Source organism: Phaenicophaeus curvirostris, chromosome 1 (genome assembly GCF_032191515.1).
Source record: "Phaenicophaeus curvirostris isolate KB17595 chromosome 1, BPBGC_Pcur_1.0, whole genome shotgun sequence".
NCBI lineage: Eukaryota > Metazoa > Chordata > Aves > Cuculiformes > Cuculidae > Phaenicophaeus > Phaenicophaeus curvirostris.
The window spans coordinates 159,630,274-159,658,050 of NC_091392.1; the positions used below are offsets into that span (position 1 = coordinate 159,630,274).

Below are 27,777 nucleotides of genomic sequence, written 5' to 3' on the forward strand. Positions count from 1 at the left end.
GCTTGCTCCAATAAAATATACATATATTAGTAGTTAGCAGCTTATACATAATTTCTAAAATAACCTCATGTTTTGAAAAGAAAAACAAGAATGGAAAGACATGTATATTGGAACAAGTTTTGAGGAAGATAGCCATAACAGTGATATTGAAAGGAACAGCTGCCTACATAAATTGTCTCAAAAAGAAAGATGTAAACATACCTTTTGAAGAACCTAAGCTCAGTAACTGTCATGAAATAATATTGAAAAAAGCCATCTTTAAAGAAATATTTCCTCACTCTTCATTGTCCAGCTATTGTATCATAATGCTAGTACTTGAGAAATGAGAAGTGAAAGGAAAAAAACTGAAGCAAAAGGGAAAAAAAAGAAAATTTATATTATTTTTTTTGACTGTGGAATACATATGGTGAAAACTAAATTTAGATTGGCTGCGATCCCATGCATCTCATTAATTTTGGCTTTCAGACCCAGAAAGGCTGTTTGGAACAGCCTCAGCACAGTAGGGTCCTGGCCCAAGACACTGAGGTATTAGAAAAGAAGAGTAACCATGCGTAAATATTTACACATATACATAAAGCAGAGAGGAAGCAATACAGTAATTCATAGAAAATTCCACATATCCATTCTCCCCTGTCACTCATTTACCTCTCTGAAATGTATCAGCATGAAGATCAGATACTTGCCCTTAAACACAACCTACTAGTGTCAAACCAAGCACTAGCAAAACTTACACAATCTAGTCTTAACAGAGCAGAAGTTTGTAGGACAAGTATTAAGGATAGTATGAATGAAATGAGTGGAAATGTGTGTTTGTAGGGAAAAGAGGGAGAGAAAGAGAATGCACAGTATGCGAAGCAGCAAGCTTTGATTTACAGGATATAGAATTTAGTTTCATAGAAAGAATTACTCAAGAGCATCCCTTAGTTATAATGAGCTGCTGGCAGAGAAATGAACCTAAGGGAAACTACCTGCAAATGGCACAGAAATTTGAAATTTTTGAGTCCAATGGCTGATCAGCAGGCTTTGTCCACAGTGCACCTCTTCCTACCTTGCACCATTTCTCATTGGACCAAAATCATGAGTTTTACGTGATGAACTTCCCATCAGAAAAGAATAAAACAAGCTATTTTCTATTTTCATCTGACACTCCACAATTGTGTCACCAGTTGCTTCTGTAGCCTAACTGGCTACACAGGTGCTGGAGATCCATAGACTGGACAATCCTTGTAGACAGAAAAGTTCTCAAATAATGGGAATCCCAGAAACTCAGTACAGCAGAAATTATAGCACCCCATTCACTTGCTCTGGCATTAGAAAAATACCTCTGTCACCTCATGTTTGGTGTTCAACACTGGGAATCATGGTGTAAACTAAAGTAGCCTACATGGTATTCGTCCGTATACCAAATCAAGATGTCCTGAGAATGAGAAAACTGTAGCTGGTTTGCACCCTTAGGGGTCTATCCACTTATTTTTTTGCTAATTTAAATCACAACTATTTTGGTGATTTTATTGTGTGATCGTAAAAGAAAAAAACAAACAAAACAAACATCCAGATTAAACTCATAGTCCTTCCCAATTTTCTCATTTGTTCCTGAAAAGTTTGCTAAGTAAAGGCTGTTACTGGAAGGTGTGTTTATTATTTTCATGAACTTTGGAAACAGATTCTACCTGGGCAACTGCCAGAAATGAGGAAAGAAGAAATAAAGAAACATCAAAAAAGCAGCTAAACTGATTTTGTTGCTTTCTAATTTGATCTGTTGTGTACAACAGCTTGATAAATGTTTAAATTAAGGATGGCACTTTAAATTAAAGTATGAATGAATCACTGTATTAGTGTTTGCAGGCTCCATTATAGAGTAAAGAACACAACTGAGATTGGACATAAAAGTAAACTCTGTTTAGGGTGCACTAAGAACCTTACTAATACTTCAGCTATAATCATGCAAACTGGTACAAGTCAGCTGAAACACATTAGCTGTTTCTGGTTGTCAGAATAAAATATTTAGAGAGGTACTTCTCTGGCTAAGTTTCAAAGACAAAATTGCCATTTTTACTGCTAGAATTCTGCAATTTGCCCTAAGTTACAGGTGAGGGCACTATAAGCAAGAATAAAACCTTAGGACAGGCTAAATGCAGATACCTTTGAAGTGAATATCTTTAGAATGCACAACAAAAACGTGCTTACTGTAAAAAAAATTCCCTAAAATTAAAAATCATGTAAACAAACAGGATTGCTAGACCTAGACTGAAAAGTTAAATCTGCGGCCCAGAGCACTTGAATCAGGGTACAGTCTTAGTTATAACTATAAACCAAGAAGAAATAGCTCAGACTAGCTCAGGCTTTTTCTCCTATGATTATCAAACCTTACTTGATAATGTTGATGAGACCTGATGTTCTAAGGTAGCTCCATTTTTTTCTAAGTAAATGCAGCTGTATTTGATTTCAAATAGATTTCTGGTATATAATGTACATCACACAATCAATATGATTTTACTTTAGGAGTTAGATGGTATTAAAGAATTAAATAATTTAAGAATTAATTACTTTAAGAACTAATTACTTTAAGAATTAGAATCAAAATTACTTTAAGCTTAAATAGTAGTTTTCTCTGTTGCTAAGATTGCTTAACATTAGAAATCAGTAAGTTTTTAATCTTACTTTTATTTTATAATTTAAAAGTTATTTCAAAAATTCATCATTCCAGTTCAAAATACCTAACTGAATTGAGCAGGCAAAAAGACTGTGTTTAGAGAGTGATGTAAATGAGATGATTTTAAAGAACACGGCACCAAACTGCTTCATAATATTTTTTTACAGTTTAAGATATGGAGTAACAGAAATCTAATGCATTTTTCTGGAATGACTGTTAGAAAAAAAAACTAAACTATTCTCTGAAAACTGCTGTGAGACAACTGAAGATGCTGTCATGGTGCATGTACGAGAGAAACAACTTCAGTCTTTTATTTGGCTTCCTCTGACAAAAATTCTTAAAAATGAGCAAATTCAAAATCCTTCCAAACACACAAAGGAAAGAGGAAAAAAAAAGGGGGGGGGGGAGGAGAAAAAACCCTACAGTTTATGGCACCTTAAAACTCATGAGATTTCCAACAGTTTGCAACCTTGAACTGCTACTGCATTACACCAAGCAACTACATCAACTTTAATGAAACTATGTAAGTGAGAACAGCTGTACCAGAGAACTCCATGAATAGAAGACAACCGGAAATATTTGACTCAGTTACCAGTGGAAGCCTGCCATCCTTCATAAAGCACTACACATTAGGTTCAAAACCCCAGCTATTTAAAGTTTCAACTAATCCAAGTCTGCAGGCTTTGTGACACATGCCTAAATATTTGGATCTTGCCTTGCATTGAAACCCATCAGATACAAATCTAAACAAAGTCAGCTTGGCAAACAGTGATCCACAGCGGCACTTGCTTCTGAAACTTGGGATACATGGCTGATTTTTTCATGGATCCTTTTGCAGCCTAAACTCAAAGGTTATTAATTCAAAATCTAGTAGGTCAAAGCCATCTACTAGTAGGGCCAAAGCAATAAAAGGGTTGTCTAAGTGGTTTGCTGAATGCCTTCCTTTTTCACAGCAAGACTGGGAGACCTGTCTAACCCCAGGACAGCCCCTAGGATGCAAAGACAGGGAGCGAGAGTGTCGGTAAAACATATGGTGAGGTTGAAGAACCAGTGGCGTGATGATGGTGATAATGATGATGACGAAGTCGCTTATCCCCAGAACACTTCATGATGACACTTCTCTTCAGGGTATGCAATGATTATCAAAACTCTCCTAAAAAGTCCAAAGCCTACCCCTGCCTTCTAAAAGCAGATAGCTTGCACTTTGAAAAAGGTGGTGGTCCTTTTTCGATTAACAGTTTTCACTGTCAGAGGTAATTCACCTCTGGAGTCACCCAAACCTACTGTAAGCATGATGCCTCAGAATTGCTCCCTGTGGTTTTGGGCCTTATATCTGCCCAGATAAATTAAAATGGTTTTAAATCTGTGAGGTAGTTGACAGAGCTCTACATTTTGTTTTAAGAGAAATCTTTAGGTGCATTTTGGACAGAAGCTCTTCTTGTATGGATCTTACACAGCAAGTCACTGGTGAAGGAGGTGCTGTCATCCCAGATGCCACCTGCCATAAGCCATGAGCGTGCTACCAGGTTGCCTCAAACTATCAACAAGACAGTACTTCCTGATATACACTGAAATGTAATTTGAGGCATTCAGGGTAAGGAAAGTGCCCCTATAGAATTTAAGTCCCTTCAGTGTTTGGTGAAAGTTGAGAACTTATTTGGACAACAACTTGGACCTGGCTTCCAAGGAGATATTTCTAATGAGATAGTTCTCTCTATGCATTGCATTTTCTGTGCACTTTCTCTCAGTGAATGAGAATGCATTTTTATAACATTTTGGAAGCATAAGTACATGTAATGAGCCTGATGACACAAAAAATATATAACAAACGCAAGTTTTCTTCCAACTAGGCAGCCAGGCTATCACCCCACATTTCATGTTTTAAGAGCAAGTAAGCCCTACTTTCCTACATAAACCTTTCAGGTTAAAACTCTAACACTTAGCAAGACTTTGTTTATGTTAAGTGAAAGGTTTGAACAGCTACAGTTACAGCAGAACTACAAACCAAACAAACAAAACAAAGCAATGCCTTGTTTTCACAATAACAAAAAAGAAGGGAATAAAAAAGTCACAAGTTGTCACAAAAATTTTCACATTTAACAAAAATATTTTTCTTTCATACTTTTTTTGCAATAGAAACAGCTCATCACAACTGTAGACATTTATCTGATCTGCTATGTCTTCCACAAAAGTGGGGGGTTTAATACAAACATGTAACTTTCACTGAATCTTCCTTGCAAATGAAGATTATATATTTAGTATTTATAAAACCAATGATGAGAACACTGTCTGGTAAAACGCAAATTAAAATCTATTGCCTGAATTAAGAAATATCGATAAAAATGATTTTTGGTAATAACTACTGCTATTATTTAAGAATCTAAGTTCCCAGAAAAAAAAAAAAAAGAAAGAAATATAAGCCTACTTTCCCACATTCTCTCTTCCTCCACTATCCCTCTTGCTGCCACCAAATGAGCAAAGTACCTCAAAGGTACAGATGCAAATACCATGCAGATCATATACTTTCCAGGTTCCTCAAACGTATCCATATATTACCTATCCTTCATCTTCCAGTTTCAACTTTTCTTTACTCCAAAGTGGTTAAAGTGTTTTTTTAAGAAATAGTTTTAGATAACACAATTTAACTGTGGCAATTTATAATGGATGGAACTTCATTTTCATTGCAAACTAGTTTAAAAATGCATAGAACACCAAAAAGGCCAGTTTCCATCAGAGCAGAACTAATGAAACTCCCTCCAAGTAGATTCACAAATAAGAAGTCTCAGACACTTGATACCAAGCTCTGTGACAAGTAATTCATTTCACAAAGGACAAAAAAACATTTACAGAGGCTTGTTAGCAATGTCTTGACAATACTACCTGCAACAAGAGGAGAACCTCAAGGCAGAAGGATGACTGCCTCAAGCAAGAAACCATACATTTTTTGAGATTATGAGCATACAGAAGGAAGTAATTGGCCTAAGATGACACTGCTTATGACATGGATGTCTATATACTCCATGGGAGACATCTCTTCTACTTTAAGGCTTCACACAGGTTTGAGTCAGTACGAATATTTACTTAATACCAGGACAGACTCACTATCACTGATGAAAAAGAAAATACTATTGTCATTTTCTAGCATGCATTTTCAAGTTCCTCCTGATATTTTGTTTGGTTCAGTCAGATTTACTTTACTTAATTTGGATTTGCAGACCTGCATGACAAAAAATGCAGAAATAGTGTGTTTTCTCTTGTAGTGAAGTGAGTTACACATGTAAGAAAAGAACAGCTTTTTATTAAACTAAAGCATTTTCTTAGCAGACAGATGACAAATTGTTCCTTCAGGACAACTATGCGTTATAATCACTAAATGCTAACACAGTTATAACAGTCAGATACCACATTCTTTCAAGATACGATGCTAATATTTCACAAATGCAAAATAATTAGTAAATTTAATGCATAAAATTCTATAAAGAAGACTAGAGGTTGTTTCTAAGACTACCTAATATAATCAAATTAAATCAAATAACAACAAGCTCTTAATGGATGAAATTTACTACATTGAAAGAAAAAGATACATCCAAGATGATATAAAAAATCTTCTGATTTCTGAGTGAAGAAGTTTTACTGGGATACTTTTGATGCTTTCATACTGAAATTTGTGTTTCATGTTTAATACGATGCTGGTCTTAACAAGTGATGTCAGCTTTAAAGTATGCCTGAAGAACAGAATGAAGCATGGTGGTAAAACAATTTATGAAATGATGCATAAATAGCCTGTGCAGTTTCCCTGTGAGACTTGACAAAACATACTGGCTTCTATCCAGACATCAAAATGTAATTAAGTATGATTTGTTGTGTATATTCATGGATTATTCACATCTGAATACTTTGCTTGCTTGAACTGCATTAGTGTATTTGGCCCTGATCTAGAAAATATTTTAAGTGAAAAATCAAATTAGAGCTACTTTTCCTGGAGGAAATCAGTTTCTTTTTGTCTCCCCTTCTACAGATCTAGAGCAATTAATAGTTTGAGACACTGGATTAGTGTTAGACCATTAATCTAAATATTTAAAATAGCGACAGATGGTTCCAATACAACACACAGTGTGATCCTGCAGGAAGGAGAGCCCAGCTATGGGAGCAATACCAATATTCCATATGTTCAGGTTGGTAGTGAACACTTTAAAGGAAAATTATTTGGTTGCAACAGTGGCAGATTCACCAAAATACCTGCATAAACCAATAAGTTTTCAAACTATTTTGAGAACCACCCAGTGCAAAATCTCTGCATTTTCAGGCCTTTGTCAGGACACTATTTTCAAACACACGGAAAACTGAATCCACTGATCAAAGACAAGCTCAATTTTCTCTTATTTGCAACGATGAGAAATCTCTCACCTTTAAACTCCTACCAGATTGGCCTTAACCTTTTCTGTGTTGATTTAGTAGGTCAAAATGTTTGTTTAAATAAGTGGTGCCTGATGATTACCTCTAGTGAAAGAAGAGAGAAGTACTCAAGCGGCAGCCTTCTCCCCTTGTTCTGCTTTTCCCTTGCTTTCCCTGGTCCATGTAAATATGTTGGTTTGTAAATGTTCTGCAAATTTCAGTATGGGTCAAACAGCTTTTACAAGATGTTAAGAAAAACCACAACCTTCATTGTACAGCCCAAACAGTACAGATGTTCTCTTTGACCATATGGCTAACAAACACACTATTACTCCTTCCTGTATCAAAGTATGCTTGCTTTAACATTCCTCTGTACCGCAAACTCTCCCCTCCTCTAAAACTTCATTTGTCCCACTTTATGGTGACAAATACCAGATCTGAGACACTTCTAGGCACATTTCCATGAAACTCCCTCTGTGTGGTAACTAACACAGTGGGAGGCCACTCAAGAGCTGTTAGAACACCAACGTTAATTTTGCTGCTTGTCATATTCTGCTATCAAAGCATAAAGGATGTTTACAAATCTTATGAACTGTACGCTCTGTTCAGTTGTACAGATATGCTGGAAGAACGGAGAAAGGAAAGGAAGGAAGTACTAGGATTCAATCTAGAATAACAATAAATACAACTGATAAGGGTATTTATATAGAAAGAAATGCATTTAGTCAGCAAGAGTGTTGTAACAAAGTTTTAAGCAAATATAGAAAAACCCCATCCATTTCCAAAAAGAAAAGTCATTCAAAATTACTTTTTTTTTTGCCATTGAACTATCAAAGTAATACAATCTAATTTTATTTATTTACTTATTTGAAAACGCTTAGCATCTTGTAACTATGGCAACATGCCTTGCTAAATGCATCTTTGTTAATGTCCCCTTGCTATGGTAATGTTTCCATCACCATCTGGCAGTGACAATTTTCTTGCTTGAGTGAAAATTCCTCCAAAGTATAAAAATCAGGCCATTTATATTTAGAGGGCTGACTGCCCCAGCTCCTATTGACTTGCAGGGTGCAAGTCAGGACCTTTGCAAATTCAGTCATGTGATTTTGATACTTTAATGAAAGGAATAAGCAGCAGTGTGAAAAATGATAAAGTCACAAAGCTAATCAGTTGTGCTCTTGCCTTTGATAAAGAGGGTTATTATTCAAACTTTTTCAAGGAGTGGTGTTTTAAAAAGCATGTACTCAATCTCACCTCCTTTGCTTCACATAAAATCAGTGGTATTAAGCAGATGGTAAAATGAACTCTGTTATTAATAAAACAGGTTCCAAGAATATCACATGAAGACTGGGAAGCCTTAGGTTTCCATGGTAAATCACTTGACTCTGATACACTTAATAAATACGTTTAACATTCGAGACTCTGTAGGTCAAATAGAAATAATGTAATCATAGTTATCAGGTCAAATAAATAGGTAAGGACTCAGAAGAACAGTAAAATACCAAATATATACTAACAATCAACAAGGCTGGACAGATATGGAAGCAAGAATCTTTTCAGACATGGGCCTGCCTCCTGTCTACATTTTGACAATTCAGTAACTCTTAAGAATTCTTGTCTAAAGCAGAAAACAATATAATTGCATCACAAGTATAAAATACGCATTATTTTTCAGTTAGAAATAATATAAGTGCTGCTAAAAATGTAGTAAATTAAACTTCTTCGTCTATGGTTCTATTTTGCATATCTGGTTATTAAAAGTCAGATGACTAAGAAATTATTTATGTACTAAAAATGTTCTTCAGCATTACAAAAGAACAGTCAAATAATCCTTCTGATTTTGGGGGGAATACAGGTAACCACCAAAGTGATGACAGAGCTTAGAATACATTTATACATGCTTATGTATGTCTCTAGTGTACATGAAGATTATAGACCAGACAAAACCATAAAGACTCTTTCTTCCAGATCACTCATCCAAGCATTGCCCCTGTTGATTTTACCCTTTACAGGTTCAGAGTATGAGAACCGACTCTGCTATTCTGCTCTGTGTAGCAAGCATATAACAAGACTCTTTATATGCAAAATTTACTTTCTATGTGTGTTCATACACCGGCAATTCTCTACCTCAGAGTGATTTTTTTTTTCCTGAAAGTAAATGTTTTCAGAAGAAACAAAGGAATTGACAGTAGCAGCTTTGGCTGGCATTTGGAAACAATGGAGAGAACAGCACATAGCTTGAAAAGAAACATACTGCTGGAAAAAATGTATTGATGGTCACAATGCGAGAGCTGAGAAACTGCAGTAACTTTCAAATTCTAGAATAATTCTGTAGGGTTTGAATGCTTCATAGGACAGATATGTTTTAAATAGCATATTTAACACAAACACTTGACAAAAAAAGCTGAAAAAAAACCAACTTCAAAAAAATGAGTCTTATTCTGCGTGGTATCAAATAAGTTGCATTTCTTAAAGAGAGCTCCTTAAGTTACCTTAGAGAAACAACTAAAAGTCTGGTTATCTTTAATGATTCAATATCTCTCAGGCTTGATGTCTCAATTCACCTCCCAAACAGCAATTTTCTAATTTATTAGGTGTTTATGTTTGTTTGTGTATTTGTTTAATATTGCTGCAAGCTTCCTCTCTTTCACAACAGACTTTTCTTTTTATTTTTTTAAGCTGGTTGAAGAAATATGCTAGAATTTATTAAATACGAGATAAATTCTTTTATGAAGGGACTGAAGAGCAAAATCTCTATTAAATATCTAGTTTTATTTTTTTAAAGTAGTTTAGCATGTGTAAGACAACTTTGGAAAGGTTAGATTCTGTCTAAGGAAGACCGTTATCAATTTTTGACCAGAAAATACAATGATGGCATGGAGTTCTTTAGGCGAAAGTATAAAGCCTAATGTTTCTGTTTTCTTCTTTACAAGGTAAAAAAAAAAAAAATCTAACTTTTATTGAGATAATTACTCCTTCTTTGTGTTGTGAACTTTCATAAAGTGCATAGTTCTTTTCACTGGGTAAAAAACTCATATATTGAAATGAGAAATGTTGCTTCTTCTAGTCTCTTTTATGGAGAGAATTTAACACGTGTTTACAATGTAGAAGGAATTACCAAAAAGTCACATGAACAAAATCAGGAGAACTCTTAGAGCTACAAATTCCTTGTACTGAGATGTGAAAGTAACAATTTACCGCACCTCCACCATAAGCATAGTATGAAGAAAGGTATTGAACTCTGTTCAGAGTTAGATCAGCTTCCGCTGATAGGGCCAGTCTCTCTACTGACCCTCAATAAATAGTCCATGGTCATTGCCTGTATCTTAGCGAGAGTAAAGGGAGATGAGCTGAATTGTCACCCTTCTTATCACTCATCTCCAGCAATGCAATGGAGGCCAGATATAGCTTCACAAAAGTCAGCGGCGCTGTAACAAAAAGGAAGCAATAGCATGAAGACATGCATCTTTTTGAGCAGCATTAGACGGGAATACGTTCCATGTATTGAAAGAATCATAGAATGATTTAGGTATCATTGCATATGCACTTGCCTCACCTTAGCCTCAGGAAAGCTAATATTTTGTTAATTCTCCTTCCCTAGGAATTAGATGCATAAGAAGGTTGCTCCTGCTCTTTGGCTGGTATCTATTTTTTCAGACATCAAGTCCATGACTAACAGTTTTCTCTTCACAATACTTCCAGAATCTCATCTCAGTGTTTAATGAAAGAAATCTCCTCTTTTACTGCTGCTACTGAGCTCAAAACAGGCATAAAAAATGGATGAATATATTTACAAACTTATTATAATAATTATAGGCTAAAAGATCAAAACCAGAGGACATCAGAAATTATTTTAAAGGCAACAATCATTCTATTCATGGTAAAATAAATATAATATACTTGTCATAAAACAAGAAAATTACAAGCTATGGGTCAAACAGAAGCCAACCAAAAGTGTAGCACAGCTGCACCACAAACAGGCATGAGTACAGAACTGCTCTTAATCTGTTTTGTTAGAGATGAATAGCAGTTTTCAGGTACTGAAGCAATTCCAGCCATGCTGTATTTCTAATTTACATTGTAAAAATTCAGTATTACCGAAGAAGCAGAATGTTATTTTTTATAATATATTAAACTTCATACTCTAAGTATCCATTCTCAAAATCTACCCTACAGTATTCTGAAGCACTGCCTTTCATTATTTATAACAGAAAAATTGCAAAAAACCTAGCAAATGGCAGAAAATACACCCACACACCTGCTACTAAGTATCTACTTATGTCCATAGGAAAGCTTTGCTTAAAAACGTTTGTTGTATTGTTAGCAAATTGCCATACCTACTTCATCACATTAGGAGGGTTGTTGTCAACTTCGTTTTCAGGAAACACAGCAAACACAAGACTGGCATACTGTAACGTATATTTTACATTCACAATTCAGCCAACACAGTTACTGAGGTCTTTACTCCTAAGCAGGATTTCTAGCTGTCGCAGGGATATCAAGGTCTCTCCAGGAGACCCCAGGTTCCACTATTCCTCTCCACTCCAACTTGTAAGAGTCACTATTCCACACCCATTCCCATTGCATCCACAGTACCGAGACAAAGAAAATTTTCTGGGCCCCTCGCCACAAGAATGATGTTGAGGCTCTGGAGCATGTTCAGAGAAGAGCAACAGAGCTGGCAAAGGAGCTTGAGAACAAGTCTTATGAGGAGCTGGGGTTGTTTAGCCTTGAGAAGAGAAGGCTGAAAGGAGACCTTATTGCTCTCTACAACTACCTGAAAGGAGGTTGTAGAGAGGAAGGAGCTGGCCTCTTCTCCCAAGTGACAGGGGACAGGACGAGAGGGAATGGCCTCAAGCTCCACTAGGGGAGGTTCAGGCTGAACATCAGAAAAAAAAAATTCACAGAAAGGGTCATTGGACACAGGCACAGGCTGCCCAGAGAGATGGTTGAGTCACTATCCCAGGAGGTATTTAAAAGATGGGTGGATGAGGAGCTCAGGGGCATGGTTAATGGTTGTTAGAAGTGGTAGGACTCAATGATCCTGGAGGTCTTTTCCAACCTACTGATTCTGTGATTCTGTGATAATATGAACCAGGATAACATGGAAATGATGGCCACTCCACTATAGGCCAGGAACACCTCTTGCAACCTTCTAGGCTGCATGAGGAGAAGGTGGCTATCACAGCCATAGGTTTTGTGATGGCTATGCAGACAAATAATGATAACATATAAAGAAAATTTTAAAAAAAGAAAAGCAATTCCCCTCCACACCCACCTCAAGTAAAATTTGTAATTATATATGCCCTTGGAAATATTAAAAGTGCCATTTTTCTTAACACCTCAGTAGCCCATGCACTTTCTATCAAACAGACAGCTCAGTTCAATGTGTCATGGCTATGCAACAAAGTTATCATGAAAATTAATGGTAATGTTACAACCTAAGAATAAAAGCAATTAACTTTTTTTTTCAAATGCCAACAGTACAAAATCTCTACATCTTAATTAGTTCTCTATTATCTTACTTCATATTTTTCCATAACATGCAGTTATTATCTAAATAAAATACACTTTGGAGACTCATTTTCCAGCATGATGGAGTTTTGCTCTATATTGACAATGTGAATTTACATTTGACTCTAGTCTGGGGAGAGAGGCTGAACTTCCTTTGAAATGGACCAAGCACAGATAGATTATCCAAACCACTTTTGTTTCTAGTTTCACAGTAGAAAGAAAAGAATTATCCTGACCACAGGCATTGTGTCAGTCCGTAAAAGCAAAAGCATACTGAGGATTAAAGTAATCTGTTATAATGGGTTCTTCTGTTCATGGGGGGAAATAAAAGATTCTATTTTACTGAGTCTCAAACAGAGAAAGTTTATTCTACGTTTTCCATTTACTTTCTTGACACACAATCTGTACAGATCAGTTAATGTACTGGATCTGCTTCATAATGTGCTCTTACCAAGAGAAGCACAGATTCCCTACTCCTCTATTGAGGATTTACTAGGTTTTGTTCTTGTTTTCAACAGAAATGGAAAAGCTCTCCCATCATCATGGCAAATATAAATGCAGCTTTTGTTTCATAATTATCACAGCTATTCAGAACTTGAATATATGACTTGGTTTTTGCTGTAGCTGTACTATGCAGATCTTAGGGGTGTCATAGAAACTAGCAATGATTCACTGGGCAGACATGTTCCTTCTCAGACAATAGTGAACCAACAACCCAGAATGATGCTAAGAAAAAATGGTGTAATGAAGATGGTATCTTTCTTGAAATAAGTTTTTGACACATCATTCATTTTTCTCTGTTGCATTGTTCTCAATTTGTTTTTTCAATTTAAATCATAACCCTTGTGCTGCTGCCATCGTGCTTTGTATATCTGCCTAATAAAGACTGCTAATTTGTACCATTTTAAGAAGCAAACAGAATTGCACCTTACAATGGGAGAAGAAACCCAAACCAAAATCAAATGATGTCTTATGAATAACCTCTGTGCTTTTGGGTGAAATGTTCACACACTACACAACATGGTACTTTTAAAAGTGCTGTCCTACCCTTAGAAATAATACAACTCTTCTATCTTCCCCTTTATTTTATGAGAAAAATCACTCCAACCTCCAGACAATAGGTTTTACACAATGCTGAGTACAGCCTCCCTATGCCATTCAAACTAATTAAGATTCTGCAACTAGAATTTAAGTTTACATTGTTTTGATGAAATGACCCAAAAAACTAGGCACTTCTCTATGAGCTCTACAGTATTAGCTTCTCAAAAAGATAGCACACTCTGTGCATGCAGTCAATTTTATTTTAAATAGAAGGATGATTACCCTTTCCCCATCACAGCTCTTTCCTCCAAAATACCAAATACAGTAAGTAGCGTGTTAAATATTTTAAAGGATAATGGATGTCTAGGGGACTTCAGATGTCACAGTGGGATATAGAACTTGCTCAGTTAAAGTTCAGTGACACTGTGGCCAAGAGTGACCCACTACCTACGTATCATATATCATATTTTGTTTGCATTCTTTCTTAAAATGCTTCAGGCAATTATCTAACAAAAAAAAAACCAGGAAGATGTGTTTTTATTAAAAGCAGCAAATAGCAGTACAAGGTTTCATCATATGATTGAGCATTCTGTGTAAAGACTGGTAAGTAGGGAGAGACAAAGGAGAAAGGGAAAATTACATACCACTATTAGAGTTTGTTGTAGTCGTCCCTCTTCTTCCACCCTACAAAACAAGATCCCATACAGCAAGCGTTATCTACCTACTAGGAAGCAGGAGGTAAAAAGACTGTCAATCACAGGGGCATTACATACAGTAAACTTCCACCCTTTCTCCCCCTTGTAGTCATTAAAAAATGGGAACCAATTTTGTAGAATTAGGACATATACTATTATAGAGAAAGTGAGTAAAATGTAGAATGGAGAAAGAGGGAGGAAGGTAGGATGGAAGAAAACAAGACTCTGACAAACACAATTACTTGCAAGTAATTTTACATTTTTGTATATCCTGTCTCCTCCCACCCTACAAAACAAGATTCCATACAACAAGCAGAAGTGGTAAGAAATTAAATCAGGAGATAGGCTCCTCTTAACTGTCAGTCTGAGGAACTCTTCAATCAAAACCATCCAGATTAAGCAATACTTCTTGTTGATAAAGACAGTGGCAAGAACTGTATCAAGGATCAAATCTCAGCTTTGTATGTCATAGACGTTGCTGCCTCAGTCGTTTGGTCTAAAAGGTTAAAATGCCTCCAATGCACTGCTCATGAACAGGGAGACACCTAAGATTTTTCTGTACCCAATGGAGTATCTTCACAGCACTAAGCAATGTTTATTTTAAGTATAACTAGAAACTTTCTTTCTCATGGGATAAAACAGACATCTTTATATGAATGTGGTCTAGGTCAGGGAAGATGCAGGGCAGATCTGATGGCTCTTGAAAACCAAGAGGTATAGCAATTCCTATATAATGCTGAAAAGTAAAGAGACATGCTACACAAACGACTTCATCTGGAAGTAGTTGGTTCAGAAAAATAACAAAGTCTGACTCCAGTGGTGGTTTGTGTAGAAGCAAATGAGAGGGCTCAAAGAGACACGCAGAAAATTTTGGAATATCCAGGTTTTGAAATACAGACTATCCTTTCCTTATTGACTGGCAGGTTGTATCTTGAATAAACCAAGTACAGAAAGTTCTTGAGAAGAGCTTTTTTTTTATGAACTTAATGGAAAGAGGAATTAATACTGAATACCTTCAGAGGTCACTGGATAACAAAACTATCCTAAAATAATAAAACTCAACAGACGTAAACCAGCTTCAGTACTTAAAAATATAAAGGGAACTGATGTTGTAGTTATAAGACAAATATGATGAAATTACTACTAAACAGGATGAGGTAGTCAAAGCTGGTCGTCGATAAGCTCAAGAGGATTGAAAGAATATCTGCCGAAATACATAACTTGCTGCAAAAGGTTATTTCCCTGTTTCTACACACACTTAAGCATAAGCAAGCAACTAAGCCAAAAGGAGAGGAAAGGGGAAGTTAGATATTCATGCATGAACTGGTCGAATGTTACAACAGGATAAGCTTTAGAAATGCAGTTTCCTGATACCTTAAACACATTTCTTGCAACTGCTAGTTCTGGATTATAGAAGAGCCGTTCCTTAGAAAAACATAAATCACTGTTCTATATCAGTTCACACAGGAGATACAGTTTGTTCACTAAGTTATAGTAAATGCAATGCAATTAAGCTGTACTTTTTGGAATAATTATTACAGTATTGGGAAGCTTGCAAATTAGAGAATGAATTTTTTTAAAAAAAAATTTATAAAAAATTATCTGTACCAGATGCAAAGGCTTGAATACATGAAGGTTAAAATTTTTCAACTCTTTTGGAACTCTCTTTTAAAATAATATAATCAAGTCACAGGGAGTAGACACTACAAGAGGGAACAGCAGTATGATGGAAGAAGCAAAATCCAAGAAAAGACTGAAAATATTCATCTTCTATAGCCCATTTTTTTTGAAGAGTAAACCCAACAGAAGTAAACTTTGAAGGCAAGTGGAAGACCAAAAAAACCAAAAAGATAAATAAACTCAGAGAAAGAGAGGCCTTAAGAAAATAGAAACATTCTGTGAGTCCCAGAGCAATTGTAATAGATTAAAAGCAAGATAAATTACCTATTTTGCTTGTTGCAGCTACAAAATTCTTAATAAACTTCTATTCTCAGGTAGCAAAGAAAATATATTTGCAGACAAGGACATGTTAAGACAGCCAAGAAAACTGAAAAGCCACAAACCACAAGAGGACAGGAGAATCCATCATCACCAGGTGACCCACTAGATAGGCTGGACAAGACTAATTGAATCCTGTAGCTACTGTACACAGGCAAATGCTAAAGCTACCATACCCAATAACCTCTGGCTTCCTAAATATGCCATTCATGGCTAGGTTATCTGAATCAGAGCATTTAAGCCATCTTAAAGTCAGCAAACATCTCTGCTCTTGGACCTACAGAAATGCTTTCCAAAGGAGAAAGGATCTCGGGTAGAAATTTCAACAAGGAACATAACCAGGAACTGTGACATCAGGCTGTGTTTCTGGCTTTTTGGCTGTAGAGCTTTCTTTGACCCTATAGACACCTTGAGCTGCAGTCAAGTCTTGCTTACACACATCAGTCACTGAAGTGAGAGGAGAGCAGGCTTGGAATTCCCATACAGGTTCAAACTCCCCTCCATCATGCACATTTGATTCAGTGGGAATGTCCTAATATACTTAGATGCCAGATTACAACATCATTAAATGCAATTTGCTGTCAGATACACAGTGCCTGCCCAGATTAATCAGAGCAAAGCCTGCACAGCATACATAGTAGAGAATAACAAAGATGCTCAAATCTCACTGTACTGTGCAGGTACACAAGCATAATGCTCTTAGGCACATAAACTCTGCATTCAGTCATCTTCACTTCAAATAATTCACACCATTTTCTTGCCAAAAACACGTTACTGGCCATGAAACCCAAAGAGAGCACAGTAAGAGATGTTTTTCAGTTGTGGTGCCTGGAAGATTCTTTAGAATTAAAAGTTTGCCAAAAAATATATATAAACAAATCCTACAGTGCAAAATTTGTTCTTTGGCAAAAGTCACCACAAAATTGATTTTAGATAAACCTATTTTTACTGAAATGAACTACAGAAATTCTTACCATTCTTTCTCCTGCAGAACAAAAATGTTTGATCCCAATGAAGTCTACTGCAGAAGTTTTCTGGGAAGTGATGGTTTCCTTATATAGAAGATATAACATGTTAGAAATATCTGTTGAAACACTGTACTCAATCTAAACCTTAATTGGCCATTTTTTGGTGGTAAATATTATATTCCAAAGGGTCTTGTGAGTTAATCTCAAAATCACTTGAAAGATTTTTTTTTTTTTCAGAAGAAAACAGTCCCACTTGGGAGTTATCCTACAGTTCTGCAAAACAATTGTTTTATTGGCAAAGTTTTTTATCCATATAAATGTAATTATTTGAATAATAGGTCCCACTGGTCTGAGTGGAAGAGAGCCATAACACTAGATCAGAAGCAGGCAGTGCAAAAACAAAAAGAAAAGCAACTATTCCTCCAAAAAGGGTCAGTCTTTTCAAGCTAGGACATGTTCTGTTTAGGAAGTGGTGAATGTATTCAGAAAAAAAAGAGTAGGGAGTGAATGAGCATTGAAAAAGGGAATGACTAAATAATAAGACCAGCTACAAAAAGACTAGCTACAAAAAGACCAGCTATTTGGCAGTGGAGATTAAGGGCAGCTTTATCTATTGTAAAGAACACATCAGCTGCCAGAATACTTGGGGCGGGGGAGGAGAGGGGCGGGGCAATAAAAAGAAAAATATCAAAAAACACAGGAGGATTTAAAAAAGTGAGCTACCAAGGAATGATTTCATAATTTAACAAGAAAAAAAGCAGAAGTGATTTTTTTCCCCAGAATTCTAAAAAGATATATACCCAACTGTGTATGGAGTCTGCATTTTGGCATGGGCTGTAGCAGAAGACACACATCTAAAAAGAACATTCAAATACTAGAACTCCTGGTTTCCTTGAAAATGTTTGGCAAAGGACAGGAAAAGTTTAATAAATAAATAAATAAAGAGGAAAGAGAAAAAAATCCAAACAGTGAACCCTGGGGCACTAAGAAATTTTATACAGTGAGAAAATGAGGCAGCTACAACTACCTGGCTGTGGTCTTCCAGGATGTCAGTGATACTGGATACTTCGATGACAACATACAGAGGTTATAGCCGGTGCAATGTAATTTTTCCCCATGTCCAAGAGAGAGACAGTCTGTGACATGTGGGAACAATAAAGTTGATAAAGGCTTGCATATGTTTCTTCTTTTCACCCTCAGCTGTCATTAAGGAATGTACAAAATCAGATACACCTCATGCTTGAAAAGCCTATTGCCCTCTGGAAGCAAAAGGGTTGGGCTCAGAAGTGTTAAGAGAGCCAGTGAGCTAAGGTAGCATGCAACTGGATGGTTTATACCTTCCTTATTGCATTTTCTTTCTGTTTCATCCTTTCAAGTAGGTGGAGCTATATTGCTTATTGTATGGAAAGTTATTTTTGTGGGAGAGGAAGGCATATATGAAAGTAAAGTTAAGGTGAAACCTGAAAAATAGCACTGGCAATTTATTTGGGTGAGACTGACCTATCTCTGAAACATGAGTGTAAACAGCAGTATTCCAGTCACCACACAACAGCATCTTAGATGTTGAAGGTGTAAGAAAGGAAGAAAGGAAGGAATAAACTACCTACTACGTGAGAACATGGAGTTCAGTTTTCAGATTTTTTGCTGCTGTACAGATACTGCTCAAAAAAATGAATCTACAATAGTGGTAAAATTCATTAAATGAAGGAGAGCAGACATTTTTCACACATTTCAGATACACATAGAAATAACCTTCACAAGGCCACACAATTCTGTGTCTCTAGTCTTATTTTTAACTGTTTCGCCCATAGTGAAATAATGGTGAAAATATTCAAGGTCAGGGATTTATTGTAATTAGGCTTACATACTAGATAGCTCACTATAAATGCATATATCAGAGCTTACAGTGCTCTGAATGCATTTCATAATTGTTTAGAAAGGTAACTAACCTACTCTGGCCCAACAGCCTCCATAGCAAAACTAAAGTTATTAAATACACATATTGCATACATACACATTTGCTCACAAATTGCAATATAATTAATAACTATTCTCCAGTCACAACAGATAATCATTCACTGTACTGTAGACAGGCAACACATCAAGCAAATACCAGCTATAAAAATGCAGCCATAAAATTAAATGAGCTTATTTTCTTTATAAATCAGCACCTTTTGTTATCCCAATTTTGCTTCATAAACAATTAGAGTTCGACAATACCATATTTGTTATTTTAAGCCATTGGCACATGAAGAAAATTACCTTCAGGGTGCCTTGGGGAAGGAAAGAAGATAGCGTGTATTCCCTGAGATATAAACACTGTAGTTAAGTGCAGGTCTGATGTGATGTGATTATAAGTAACACCAGAAAAACAGGAAAAATAGTTATTTATCTTACTCTACCAGGGTGATCCAAGACCTACTGGAATAATATCATATCAACAACTGACTTCTCTTATACTTCTTTATGTAAAATACTGCTGCACTGACAGATTGAAGAGAGATGTTTCCTTAAGGAAGGATGTCATTCCTCAGCTGTGTGAAAGCTAAAGCATATGAATTAACTCAGCTCTCAGTTTTTACAGCAGACAGTGGCTTTCTGGACTATAACGAAGCCTTTGAGGCAGTACTGCAGTATAAGTAACAGGTGTAACTATACAATCTCTGTGCAAAGCTATTCAGCTGTGGCTGATTATCCATCATATATTTGAAAAGTCTACTCTGTTCTTTACTTCTACTTCAAGATAAAGACAGTTATTTGTAATATTTTGTGTTGCTGGCCATACAAATATACTTCTATTTGTTTGGGAATATACAATGAATGATACACTTCCTAATGTAAAGCGGTAATCTAGGTGTGAATTTGACTACAAAAAGACCCAGACCTCAGGGAATAGCATACAATGGCCATCAGGAAAGACACAAGAGAAAGCAACTCTAGAAAACATATATGCAATGCTTTTAGAAAAGAAAAGAGCAGGAACATGTGATGAGAAGATAAAGCGCTAGATGTAGCTTTTACATAAAAGTCAAGAAGAGCAATGACAAGATATCCAGCCTAGAGGGAGAAGCGTAAAACCCAGCTATGAAAGCTGAAGTCCCTATGAATGGAATGAGGAAACACACTTGGAGGAGGGAGAAAGAACTTTATAAAGAGATGGAAAAGAATTTGAGGCAGATTGGACAATAGAATAAAAGAAAGTGTGTGTATGTCAGGTAAAGACTGGCATTAAGAGAAATGAAAATAGGAAATAATTACCAGAGGAGAGAAGTAGACATTAAAAAGAGCTGAAAATAAATTTTAAGTGAGTATAATCAGGCTTTAAAAATACATGAAAGAAGCATCTACTGAATAAGTAGAGCACAGGTAGATAAATGGTACTTCAACAACTTTCTAGAAATCTTGGCATTTCTGTAGGTCTCAACAGCACACTATTCTGGCTGCCTAAAGTAGTTTTTAGAACCTATAAAAATTATATAATACATCTATGTGTTTAGACACAGCATTTAAATGCCTAAGGCTGTACAACTGCATTTGAACACTGAGGTCTTTTTATGTGCTATGAGAATCCCCTCTAACATGTGACAACTGGGCTGTTTTTAAAACTTGTACCCCTCCAAGCGTTAGAATAGGAGCCTGGACTAAGTGACTGACATCAGTTGTAGAAGTGTTGATTATATCCCCTCAGCGCATTGCTTTTAACTTCTTCTGTAAAGAATATTATGTGCTAAGGCAATAAGAACACATTATGCTGGGCTGTAACAGCTTGAATCCGAGGCTGGCATTTTGTCTAGTCTGCACGTTAGGCAGCTGTCAAGTGGTACCTAACTTGCATCAGCAGGTCTTATGGGTCCAGCACATTGTATAGAGTGGCACGAATATTGTTTATTTCCTAATACATTTATTCTTAAAAAAGTCTTTTTCTTTTTGCTGAAAAAATCTCAAAATGGGCTCATAAGGAGGAAAAATAAACTGCATGCTCCAAGGAAAATGAAGTACCTATCAGTCTCCTATACCTTTTAAAGCCCTTTCTTTTTACAGCAAGTGTGACTCACCCTTTCTAAGCTGTAACTTGCTATATAGGATCAGTGATTACAGACTACATTTGTGCACATACACTTGATCCTACCATAACTCTCCAATGAGTTAATAAATGAATACTAAGCCATCATCTCCTCTATACACTAGCCTCCAAAAAGGCCATAAGAAATGACTTTAGATGATTTTTCCAATTGCCTGGCTTCCATTCAGGTACCTAAGAAAGACTTTCCAAAAGGCTCAGCAAATGACACATTCAGAATATTCAAAAAAGCTGATGTCTTATGTTGATAGGTAGATAAGACTGGAGTATCTTGCTTGTGGTTTAGAACAAGAAAAATCCAGTTCAGGAAACCAAATCTTCTTCCACACCAAGCGAAAAATACCTTAATCGTCCTGGAGTTACTTTGAACCTTAAATATACTTTCCAGCAGGATGTCCAGGTCTGCAAACATGTTAAGTGGAAAAAGATACAGCCTGCCACACGCCTTCTTGACTTTTGTGAAATACTAAGGAAGGACAGTATAAGACAATAAAATTAAGATACAAGGCAAGAATCTGCTCGCTTCAATGTACTCAGAGCTATTAAAAAAGAAAGTATATTTACAAAGGGAATAAAACATTATAGTTCTTCATATGTACAACAGAAGGCTCATCTGGGTTAAACACTTTATTAGACCAGACTGACTGAAGATTTTAATTTCCCTCCCAGCTGTCCTTCAGAATGAAATAATTTAATCTGGCTTCTCGTTCCACTATTGAAATTTAACAGATTTCAGGTCCAGTGTTCAGAAAAGAATTTGAATGGATTTCCACCTGAAAGAGTCTCAGAATTTTTATGCAGGTAAAGTAAACACAACAGGATTTGATTTCACATCAGTCAACATAGTAATCCTATATACCACAGACTTGCTGCAGCAAAGGTAGGCTATCCATCTTCCCACAAATGAACCCCAAGATGTATGAAATCCTCCCTGCTCTGTAACACTGTTCCTTCAAAACCTGCCCATCATTACACAACAGGTGGCATCTGTAAGCACCCAGGAATAACAGAGCCCAGCATGTCCACATGTGTGTGGTATGTACTTCTCTCCTACTTTTCACGTATTAACATTGTTTATATACCAGGGAACGCTAACAGAGAAACAGAGGACAGACATTTTTTAAGTATGACAGTGAGATCCATTATTGATGTCATTAACAGCTGATAGACAGGGAAATCCCAGGCCACATAACCCATAGCCTCCTTCAGATTTCTGCAGGTGAGTGATACTCAATCAGACAGGGGAAAATCCACTACTCTTTTCAAACGTTCAGGTCTCTGATGTTATACCAATAACATTTTGGAATATTCTGACTGTGGCAGACTCGAAATTGGATTTAATCTAGCATTAGGAAAAAATTTTTCACAGAAAGGGTCATTGGGCACTGGAACAGGCTACCCAGGGAGGTGGTTGATTCACCTTCCCTGGAGGTGTTTAAGGCACGGGTGGACGAGGTGCTAAAGGGCATGGTTTAGTGTTTGATTGGACTCAATGATCCCGTGGGTCTCTTCCAATGTGGTTATTCTATGATTCTATGATTATGCAATCACCAGAGAGGAAAATTAATCCCTGAATAATGACACTGTCATGGAGTTCAAGAGGAGCAGCACTGGGCACAGCCTGGAGGGGGATATGCATTTCTTAGTTCAGGGAGTCATATCCTGCAAACTGAAGAGCTCCATGCAAAGTCTGAAGGACTCTCAGCATTTCTCAAGATAACATGAGTTGTTTGAGTTCAATTTAATGAAATCTCTGAGAGTGTTAACTGGTTTAGAATATAACATCACAAGTTCTGTTTCACATTTGCATCCCAAATGATGGAAAGTAACCTGGAAAAAAACTATAGCACTCAAAAGGGAAAATGCTTAATTTAATAACATTGACACGTCAGTCACATGAGCTGAAATGTTTTAGCTAAAAAATCAAAAGTCAAATGTCTTCCAGTTTATAGGTAATTAAAAACAAAATATAAGTATTGTGCAAATAAATACAAGTTAACACTTTTCTTCTTTGATTGATGTGATTGTAGTCAACCAATTACATACACATCCATAGGAACAAGGGATTTATTTTTGTAACATGAATGCACATGACATCCAACACTTCAACTTAGAAGAGCAACATCATCACTGAAAACAGCTGAGAATTTTAGCTAACATCTTACATGCCAAATCTCACCACCACTCCTGCTGATTCAAAGGAACTTCTTCGGTACTTAGACATACACAAGGAGTTATACTAAGATATAGGTTGCTGTAGGTTCACATTACAAATCACTGCATGGATGGATATTCAGTATGTATCATCATGGTTAACGTGTAATTATTAAGAAAATCAAAAGACACAGTTATGAAAAAGATTGCATCCAAATTTTGGGGGTTTAATTATACTCAAAAGCAAATTTAAGATGATAATTGAACTAGATTTTTTTTCCAGCAGCATTTCAATTTAATCAATCGCTTGCACAACAAGCCACAGCTTCAGCATGTTCTCTTGATTTAAGCACTTTTCATTAAGCAGTGTAAAATTTTATTAAATTATTCTGTTATAAACTACTATCCTCGGCTCTGGAAAACAGAGAGCTTCCAAATTCTACACAGTTAGTAATTTTTCAGTAAGTTCCATATGAAATTAAAGTTTCCAAATTTGATTGACACTTTCTCATACTGCTGAGAAGTTCTTTGATAACTATTAAGGAAAAAGAGGCTCACTTAAAAAAAAAAAAATGAAACCAATAACATATTCCTCTTCCCAGAGAAAATGTCCTTTTTATCTGGCAGCACGAAGACTGACAAATCAGCTGTTTGTGAACTGAGACAGGAGGAAATCAGCTGTTATTGACATAGATGGACTATGCTGCCACACTTCAAGGAGACTATGTGTCCAAGAACGCTAAACCTTCTGGACACAGTGTCCCCGCATGGGATTAACTCAGCCCACTGTGAAACTACGTTATGTCACTTGAAGTATGTGGATACAACTTCTTCAGCCGTATAAAGCCTCTTATATGGAAGCCAGCAGGACTTCAACAGCTTGTCAGATAGTATTTCTTTTTTTTTACATACAATCAGGAGAACTTGTATATGAAAAATTTTACCATTGCCCATGTTTCTCACTGTGATAAGCATTCTTTACAGAGCAACACCAAAGCGTATTCGCAAAAATGTTTTCTACTGTATATACAGCTTAAGCTTTAATAATTTCTTTCTCCCTTACTTTTTGGGCTTGAGTTCATCCTAGCAAGATAGTTTCCTTAAGAAAATCTACTGAAATGAAGACTGGAATTGATACCTGCTTATTTTTTCATTTAAAATACCTCTAAATCTCACCAGCAAATATCTCAACTAAACAAAACCCAAGAGAGTAGCTTATTTTATTATATAATTATGGAAAGCAAGAATACAAGGTTTCTAATGAAGGTTTGAAAATACATATTTTTGCTATAGAATGAATCAAATTACTGTGGAGTGAAAATTACCTGGATGATAAAAATTTACATCAGCAAAAAATTTTTCATGGAAAGTGTCATTGGACACTGGAACAGGCTGCCCAGGGAGGTGGTTGAGCCGCCTTCCCTGGAGGTGTTTAAAAGATGGGTGGATGAGGTGCTGAGGGCATGGTTTAGTGATTGATAGGAATGGTTGGACTTGATGATCCAGTGGGTCTTTTCCAACTTTGTGATTTTGTGATTTAGTGATCATTCTGATCAAAACACAATGTAAACAATATATCCACAGTTCTGCTATCCCTGCTCACATGGAAAACAGCAGTCAGAGGAAAACAGAAGAAATTGAATTTTTTCTTCTCATAAGAATATTTACTTTATTTACCATAAAGATGTCCTACTGGTAAAATTCCCAAATATGTATCAAGTGCCTCCCATCCAAACTCATTTAAGGGAAAAGACACAAAACCTCCCTGGATTCCAGTTGTCTCTGACATTGTGAGGAAGGCAAAGTAAGTGTCTGAAGGGCACAACAGGTCAGGCATGTGTCTGATCAGAAGCCACTTAAACTGCCACTCCTGCACATCCTCCAGAATGGGCCCCTCGCTACAAAAAGGATGTTGAGGCTCTGGAGTGTGTCCAGAGAAGAGCAACAAAGCTGGGGAAGGGGCTGGAGAACAAGTCTTATGAGGAGCTGGGGCTGTTTACCCTCGAGAAGAGGAGGCTGAGGGGAGACTTTATTGCTATTTACAACTACCTGAAAGGAAGTTGTAGAGAGGAGGGTGCTGGCCTCTTCTCCCAAGTGAAAAAGGACAGGACTAGGGACAATGGCCTCAAGCGGCACCTAGGGAGGTTCAGACTGGATATCTGGAAGAAAATTTTCACAGAAAGGGTCATCAGGCACTGGCACAGGCTGCCTAGGGAGGTATTTGAATCACCATCCCTGGAGGTGTTTAAAAGACAGGTAGACAAGGTACTCAGGGACATGGTTTAGTGATTGATAGGAATGATTTGACTTGATGATCCAAGAGGTCTTTTCCAAGATGGTGATTCTGTGATTCTATGAATATGAAATGACATCCATCTTCATAATCCCCTTGTCTTTCATCCTTCTGTCCTTCTGTAACTTTCCAACTTCTTTTTTAAGCTCTAAAAACCTACTTCTTGTTCCCCTTTCCCCTCTCCCACAGCTGTGGTTTTTTTCAGCCTCTAAATCTCTCACAGAGACCAGACATGGGAAGGCGAATCTGAAGATGCCGAGTAATCTCAGTCAAAAGTGCAGCACTAAATTGTCACCTTTTCCTCAAAAAAAAGACTTTGCAGAGCATATACATGCTCAAGTAAAATGTAAGATAGATGCCGTTGCAGAGAGAGCACAAATATTTCAAAACTATACGATCTTTTAAAGTTTCCATCAGCCTAAAATGAAAACAGAATTTGCTAAAGAAAATATAACTGCAAATTATGGAGGAGAAAATGAATTGTGGAAGAAAAATAACAGCTTTCAAATATCAGACTAGTGATATTGCATAACATTTTGCTCAGAGGGGCAGTGGCGCAGAAGAAAATATACTAGTTTCTGATGTGGAACTATTTAAAAAATGGATAGCTATGCTGTCTGTAATAATAAGGTCCCTCAGACATTGCATTCTCAAATTCCTTACAGCTATGTCCAAACAAAATGATTCTCCATGGCTCTGGTAAAGTCAACATAAAATTAAAATTTGGCAGATAATATAGGAAAAATAAAAATGTGCAAGTTGTTATAAATTTTTTAAGAGGAGTGAGAGGGAAGAGAGTGCAGGAAGATAATTATAACAAAGCTATTTGTTCCAGTTCCTTGTATGCAGCAGGAACATGAAAAGGCAGGAGGTTAATTATACTCTGTAAATAATGTTTTCAACGGAATAGCTTTGGAAAGTGTAATAGGTTCTCTGGAACTGCAGCCATTATGTATTGCCACCACCTGTCTAGACCTACATTTTAGCTGATATATCTATGGAGAAAGTGATACACGCCATATTTTAAATAAGATTTTCAATGCTTAGATAATATCAATAATTCCCATGTGCAATTTTATCTATATTCTGTTTCCCCACCTTCAGTTTTGTGACTCAATATTATTATTACTCTTAACGTTACGGTGTGAAACATTTCAAATGCATTTCAGCATTTCAGAAAACTACCACGACACCCAGCTACTCACCACAATGAGTGAAAGAACCATCGCACTGAGCAGTAAATCACTGTTTGTCTTCCACAATAACCACATAATTTATATGCCATTTATTTTGGGGTTTGTAATAACATTCAGAAGAGCACTATAAGCAATATTATAACTTCAGCATTGGCAGCGTGATGCTTACATTTTCACTTCTACTGATGTTTTTGCCTCTGAGAAGTGGAGATATGGTAACTGATATCAGATAAACTTAGAAACACCAAAATACAAGCACTGCTGATAACACATTTCAGAATAACTCACTCTTATCTGGACAGGCAAATAACAACGATAAATTCAAGAGAAAAGAAATGATGACAGGCCACACAACTGCAGAGGTTGTTTTGTGTACTCCTTCAGCCTCTTCTTCAACTGCAGCTACCCGCTCCATATGCCCCCTCACCCGGTGTCTTTGCTCAGGGAATGGGGAAAATACCACACAGAAGTAACAGAAGACTTGCATGCTATGACAGTGAAGAAACACAAAGCAAGTCACAAGTCTAATTTATATATCTAAATACACTCGCCTTTTTTCTACTAATCTATGGAATTTAGTGCTTCGTACTTCTGCCTTGCTGTGTATATGGTACAAAGTTACATGGAACAGTTTTGATTCATCTAGTTTAACACTGCAACAAAAATTGAAAGATGATGCTCTTTTTATTTAAGAGGATTAATTGTGATTAATAAAACTTTGGAACAACCTTAGAGCAAGTTCGTAAATAGAAGTGTTTGAGAATCTTAGAAAAACTGCAAAAAGCTTGT

General features: G+C 36.5%; 1 protein-coding gene across 5 annotated transcripts in view; it reads right to left on the minus strand.

The window, feature by feature from the left end:
- Positions 1-27,777, minus strand: part of FGF14 (fibroblast growth factor 14) — a 392,265-nt gene that overhangs the window by 162,025 nt on the left and 202,463 nt on the right. For 2 of the 5 annotated variants that reach the window (XM_069879281.1, XM_069879274.1), the window contains exon 2: positions 14,248-14,287. The exons of the other annotated variants lie outside the window; for them this stretch is intronic. Coding sequence is in view for 1 of the 2 variants with exons in the window: in XM_069879274.1 (XP_069735375.1) it covers positions 14,248-14,287 (40 nt within the window). In the remaining variant the exon portion in view is untranslated. The remainder of the gene's footprint in view (positions 1-14,247; positions 14,288-27,777) is intronic. 5 annotated transcript variants of the gene reach the window in all.